Source organism: Phodopus roborovskii, unplaced genomic scaffold (assembly GCF_943737965.1).
Source record: "Phodopus roborovskii unplaced genomic scaffold, PHOROB, whole genome shotgun sequence".
Classification (NCBI taxonomy): Eukaryota; Metazoa; Chordata; class Mammalia; order Rodentia; family Cricetidae; genus Phodopus; species Phodopus roborovskii.
The window spans coordinates 15957039-15963151 of record NW_026126636.1 but is presented as its reverse complement, the minus strand read 5'-3'; the positions used below and the strand labels follow the sequence as shown (position 1 = coordinate 15963151).

At 53.7% G+C, this 6113-nt stretch overlaps 1 protein-coding gene across 2 annotated transcripts in view; it reads left to right on the top strand.

Moving 5' to 3' along the window:
- The first annotated feature begins 1077 nt into the window (after positions 1–1077).
- Cacng7 (calcium voltage-gated channel auxiliary subunit gamma 7) overlaps positions 1078–6113 on the top strand; it is a 30701-nt gene continuing 25665 nt past the window's right edge. The window contains exons 1-2 of one of the 2 annotated variants that reach the window (XM_051207437.1): positions 1078–1096; positions 5590–5814. In XM_051207437.1, the coding sequence (XP_051063394.1) occupies positions 5619–5814 (196 nt within the window). In that variant the 5' untranslated portion in view covers positions 1078–1096; positions 5590–5618. Of the gene's footprint in view, positions 1097–2340; positions 2508–5589; positions 5815–6113 lie in introns of those variants that run through there. The other variant, XM_051207436.1, reaches the window with a different exon arrangement.

Here is a 6113-nt window from a genome sequence, read left to right as displayed (position 1 = left end):
GACATTTTAAATGCCATGGCCTTCCTGTGTTCTAGATTCCGTTGTGCTGAGTCTTGCCCCCACCCCCCAACATCTGGATGCTCTTCTAATTGTTCCCGGAAACTCTACTCCGTGTGGGGTTCTAGACTCCATCTTGGTAGTTTTATGCCTTTCTTTCCCCTACACCACCCTGGGGGAAATAGTCTCATGAGATTGCCTGCTCCAGACTAAGATTCCAGATCAGCCCGCCCGCATCCTTCAAGGCTCCTGCTACCTCCACTTGAGTTGTAGAGTTAAGTGAGAAGCTGGGCTCCGTGTTCCATGCCACCTCCCTTCCACGCTCTGGGGATTCCTGGCATGCACGGAGGATTCTTTCCCGGACTGTTGTCAGTCAGCTTTTGTTCTAGACTTGTTCCAGAACCCATCACTGCTCACCTGCCCCGGTGCATGGCCCCAGCCTTGGTCAGAATCACACCTACCCACCCTTGTCCTCCGCAGTGCCTGCCACTCTCTGGGACTTTCTTCTCCCTCACCCCCCTCCCCTTCCTTTAGCCTCTCCCACCCAGACACAGCTGCTGGAGAATAAATTTGGGATGCTGATGCTAAAATGTTTGGATGTTTTCTCATAAGCTTGGGGAATGAAGGGGGTGCGGAGGTGGGCCGGCTGTACATAGAAGCAAACATAGCGGGTATGGAGAGCGGTGGGGGAGAGAAAATGCACAGACCCATAAAATGAAAGAGAAGACACCTTTGGCGTGTGAGCGGCACACAGAAACTGCTTCAGAGAAGACCAACGTGACCACTTTGGTCACATACGTAATGAGGAAGAACGTCCCTCGACCATTAATTGTGTGAGCAAATGAACGACCCTTCAGCCAGATACCACACGTACATATTCACCCAGAGCAAAGTGCAAACACGCACTCACACCACACACACACACACACACACACACACACACACACACACCCTACACCAGGATCCAGAGAAGTCCTGAGGAGAGAGATGAAAGGCTGGCCCCCTGTGGAGAGACAGAAATGATCAGAAAGGACCCCATGTTACAGAAGCCGAGACGATCAGAACCTGGGAGCTTAGAAACCAGTTAGCAAGGCAGAAGGTAGGCAGAAGCGTCCTCCCGGCCTCTTTCTCTCCTGACCCAGTTGCAAGTGTGTGAGGAGGGGAGTGGGGAGTGGAGGGGGCCAATCAAAATAGACTACGTTTCCCAGAAGACATCGGAGAAGACCCTGATCAGCCGCCTCCCCCCCCCCCCATACACACCAGGTGCTGGCCTCTGGCCGCCAGGGCTGATGGGGAATGTAGTCTCTGGAACGGGCAGGCTAGCAGAATGGTGTGCCTGTCAGTGTGTTTAGAGGGGACAGAGTCTCAAAAGCATACATAGTAGGTTTCTTGGAGGGCCTAACATCTCTTCTCTGGATTTCCAAGTCTCACTCCAATTGGTTTCTAAAGCTATCCCTTTCTCCGGCATCACCCCTCCTGCACCCCTCTCCGGTTCCTGAAGGCCCTAGCCCAAATTCCGACCCTCGGCGGGCGGCCTGCCCCTTTAAGAGTGGCCCCGCTGACATCACGGCGGGTGGGGGGGGGCTGGCCCCGCTCCCGGCTCCGCGGCGGCTGCAGGACCCGGCTCTGCTCTGCGCCTGCCAGCCAGCTGCTCTAGGGACCCCGGCCCGGGACGCCCCTTCCCGCCTTCTCCAGCTGCCCAGACCCCAGGCTCCGCCCCTTGCCTGGCTACAGCCCTAGTCCTCATCAGGGGACAACCCCCCCCCAACTCCGGCTTGCCCCTGCTGTCTCTCCTCAGAGAGTATCTATCTATCTATCTATCTATCTATCTATCTATCATCTATCTCTATTTCTCTATCTTCCCCACCCCATCTGCAAGCTCAAGATCCCTGAATTTCAGTTTCCCTTGGCCCAAGACTTCTGAGCTTCCCTTGCCTGGATTCTGGGGCTCTCTGACCTCTCCACTTCCAGGGCCTCAAAATCTCTGAGCCTCTGTAGTGGTGGGGGGTGGAGACACCTGAAACTACTCCATCTCTGTCTCTCCTTTTCTGTCTGTCTCCTCCAGTCTCAGGACTCGTGAGTTCCAGAATATCTCTCTCTCTCTCTCTCTCTCTCTCTCTCTCTCTCTCTCTCTCTCTCTCTCGGGCTCTCAGCCTCTGTTTCTATCTATTCTCTCTCTCTCCCTGCCTCTCCCCCCCCCATCCTGAAGGCTCATCTCATTCCCTCTCTGCATCCTTCCCCCTTCCCTCCCCGCCCCTCCCCTCCTCCGCAGTAGCCAATGAGCGGCCGCCGGTCCCTGCTCCCGGCTGCGTCCGCCGAGTGAGGCCGCGGGCGCGGGGGGTGGGGGGTGGGAGGCCGGGAGGGGGCCGGGACGCCGGGCTCGGGGGCGGGGGCGGGGGGCGCGGGCACCGGAGACCCCGGTGGCGGCGGCGGCGGCCGGGGGAAACCGCGTGGCCGGTCATGCGGCTGCGGGGCCCGCGGCCCGGAGCGTCCGCCCAGCCCTGAGAGAGGTAAGCGCGAGGGAAGGGTCCGGCAAGACCGGGGGCTCCGCGCTAGACCACTCTCAGCGGGAGTTGGGGCTCCGGGACGTTAAAGGGGCTCCAGGAGTGGGATCCTGGGGTTCCAATGTCGGATTTGGGAAGGTCTGGGTGGATGGAGGGACATTTGGGCCTGGTGGATCCCAGGGGGGGGGGGTGAGGGGTCCGAGGGTCCGGGAGTAAGAAAACAAACTCATGGGGTTTGAGTTAGTTCAGAGATCGTCTCCACTGGGCAGGAACCTGGTAGGGTCTTTGAGAAAAGGGGTAGCGGATAAAGGAGGAGGGCCCAGGCCGGTAGAGGAAGCTGTGAGTCTGGGAAAGGGTCCCTAGAAGAGCCAAGAGTTACATACACTCTAGGAGATGGAGTTTGGACTTGGGCTTTGAGAATTGGAACTTCAGCCATTCAAATATCCAGATCGCAGAAAACGCTGGGGTAAAAAAACCAGAAGGAGATCCCCTAGGCCTGGTGTTGGTGGAGGTGGGGGTGTCCCAGAGGAGGGATGGCTGCAGATAACGAGCTCAGAGTGGGTCAGGTAGAAAGAGGATGAACTGGACGGGAGAAGGAGAGGGATTAATGTGAGACGTGAGGGGAGTTGGAAGGGTCCGTCGGAGGAGCGGTCAGACCCGGAGGCTGAGGTCAGCTACCTGGACCGAGACAGTTCAGTGAGTGACTGAGTGATTGGGTGGATAAAGCTTGTTTGAGCCGAGGACTGGAAGCGGAGCAGGCAGCTGGCGGTCAAGCTCCAGAGCCACTGGGAGGGGGATGGGAGGGAGAGCCAGCCAGAGCTCTGACAGTATCTAGATCTTTGGGTCCTCCACGAGGCTGAGGTTGGAAATGAGTGAGTTCTGGAGACTCGGAGTGCCGGGATGTCGCCTTTGGTGCTAGGGTCTTTATTGGGATGAAGTGGATTCCCACTTGCCCGGTTGGGGAAATGTTTAGGGGAGGTGTCTCAAACTTTATAATGAAAAAGATAATGGGTGGGAGCTGGAGAGATGGCGGCTGAGTGGTTGAGAGCACTTGCTGCTCTTCCAGAAGACTGGAGTTTGTTATTCCAGTTCCAGGGTATCTGTCACCTCTGGCCTCTCTTGCAGGGGTATCTATCAGCTTTGGCCTCCTAGTGAACTTGCATTCTCCTCAACATACCCAACATGCAGACACGCACACACAATATCTACTTATTTTTATGGGGAATGAGTGTCTCTCTCTGGTCATAAAAGACTCTTGCTGAGGTAAATTGGGGGATGCCAAGATGAATCCTGCATGCACATCGTGGCATTTTGTAGCAAGGAAGGATTTCTTGTGCAGTGAGTTGGGAGTGTGTGTGTAAGTGTAGGTAGAAAATTTAGGGCTGTTGAGATGGCTTAGCTGGTAAAGGTGCTTGCTTCAGAGCTTAATGGATGACCTCAGCTAGATCCCTCGGACCCATATATTGAGAAGAAAGAACCAACTCTCAAAGTGTTCTCTGACCTCCACATGGTGCAATAGAGGTCTCTCTATCTGTCTCTGTCTCTCTCTCAATAAATACATAAGAGAGATTTTGGAAACCTTCAGGACCTCCCCCCTTCCTGCCCCAGTTAGCACATCTGAACTCCTAATTGGAATTTGGGAGGCCTCAGGTATAATTGATTGGGTATTTCTTGCTTGGTGAGTGCAGGACTGAGACACTACTGACTGGAAAGTTCCATCATGGGAAACCAGGGTCTGGCAAGATTTGGGAGCTGGGTGGGGTGTACTGGAATTCCTGATTGGATGGTCAGTTCAGAGTGCTGGTATCTTGTTTGCAGGATGAGGGGCATTGGTTTCACTGGAGTTGTCTGGTTGGGAATGCTGGGTGGGAGGGAGGCAGCTCAAGCTCTTGATATGCTAGAGTCTCTAATCCAGATGGTAGCTTCAGATCTCTGGGTCCTAACATCCAGCACCCCAGATTCAGGGGCATGCCTGGATCTAGAAGAGTAGGATTAGGTTTGATCTGAGATGGTATGACTGATTTGACCCCAAGCTAGGAAGATGACCCAAACTCAGAGTCCTAGAACCCACACAAGGCCGATCATGGCAGCATGTATCTGTAATGAAGGCATTTCTATGATGAGGAAGGAGATAGAGACAAGAGTCCAGGGTTCAAGTGACAGGCACCTGAGGTTGTCCTCTGAGCATGACAGATGCCAGCTGGTTATCATATACATGAACACACACACACACACACGGCTTTTAAAATATTACAATGGAGTGTTAGGGTGACCCTAGGCATCCAAGAGTGTCAAGCCAAGAGCAAGGCTGTGCTCAAAGTCAAGTGTGGGAGTCGGGGGGCCTTGGGTGGTGGCCTACTTTGGGGATTATCAAATGTGCTTCTTCAGAGACAGATTCTAAAGAAAACAATTCAGTGTACAGTTCAGGGCACAGACTTAAAGCTGGGCAGTGTGGGATAGAATTTCTGAATTAATCAAGTTGTCCATAATTCAGTGTATAAACCCAGCTAGCACCCCAGTTTTGCTTAAAATGCACTTTAAGGTCTTTTGGATGTGTGTGGTGGTGGTGGGGTCCAGTGTTCACAGCTGAAGGTTAATCAGGGCGCAGAGTCAGGATTGCGGTAGCAGCTCAAAATTTGAGGCTGTTGATTAGGTCAGTTTCTGAGTCACTGGCTTACTTCAAAGGTTAAGGACTGCTAAGGACTGGTTTCTAAAATCGGCCTTGCAAGCCAATATAGGAAGTTGAGTCTGGGGGACTCGGTCTTGGATTGAGAATTTGGATTCTAATCAGAATCCTGATACTTTTGACCTCTGGTCTAGACGTGTGCCTCAAGTCAAGAATCCTCTCCAGGTCTGAGTTAAAGATTGTGGCTGCAAGTGATGGGTCAGGGAAGTCCAATATGGTTGTTTGGAGTCAACAATTGCTTTCTCTATTCAGAGCTCAGGGCTGGGATGGTGGGGACCTGCTCAGAAATAAGATTTGGGAGTTTGGTTGCAGAGTTTCTGTCTCTGACCACGGCTAATGTCCCAAATGGCTGCATGGGTTGGGGATTCTGGGTACTCTCTACTATAGCTTCTGGTCCCGCAGGCCCCGTAGGGCGCCCCCCGCCGCTCAGGATGAGTCACTGCAGCAGCCGCGCCCTGACCCTGCTGAGCAGCGTGTTTGGTGCCTGCGGCCTGCTCCTTGTGGGCATCGCGGTCAGCACGGACTACTGGCTGTACATGGAGGAGGGGACCGTTTTGCCGCAGAACCAGACCACCGAGGTCAAGATGGCGCTGCACGCTGGCCTCTGGAGAGTCTGCTTCTTTGCAGGTGCCCGCCTCTGACTTCCACACTTGCCCGCTGGCACACTCACACCCCTCTCCCCTAGAAATCAGTAATATATATTTTTTAAGTGACAAGTTTTTAAAAAGTCAGAATTCTAGGGCTAAAGGTATAGGTAGCACAATCGGTCGAATGCTTGTTTAGCACACAGGAAGTCCTGGGATCGACCCCTGGAACTTCATAAGTTATGTGTAAGAGTACGTGTCTGTAATCTCACGGCACCTGGGAGATCAGAGGCAAGAGGATCAAAGTGATCCACTGTCATTTGAGGGAGTTCAAAGCCAACC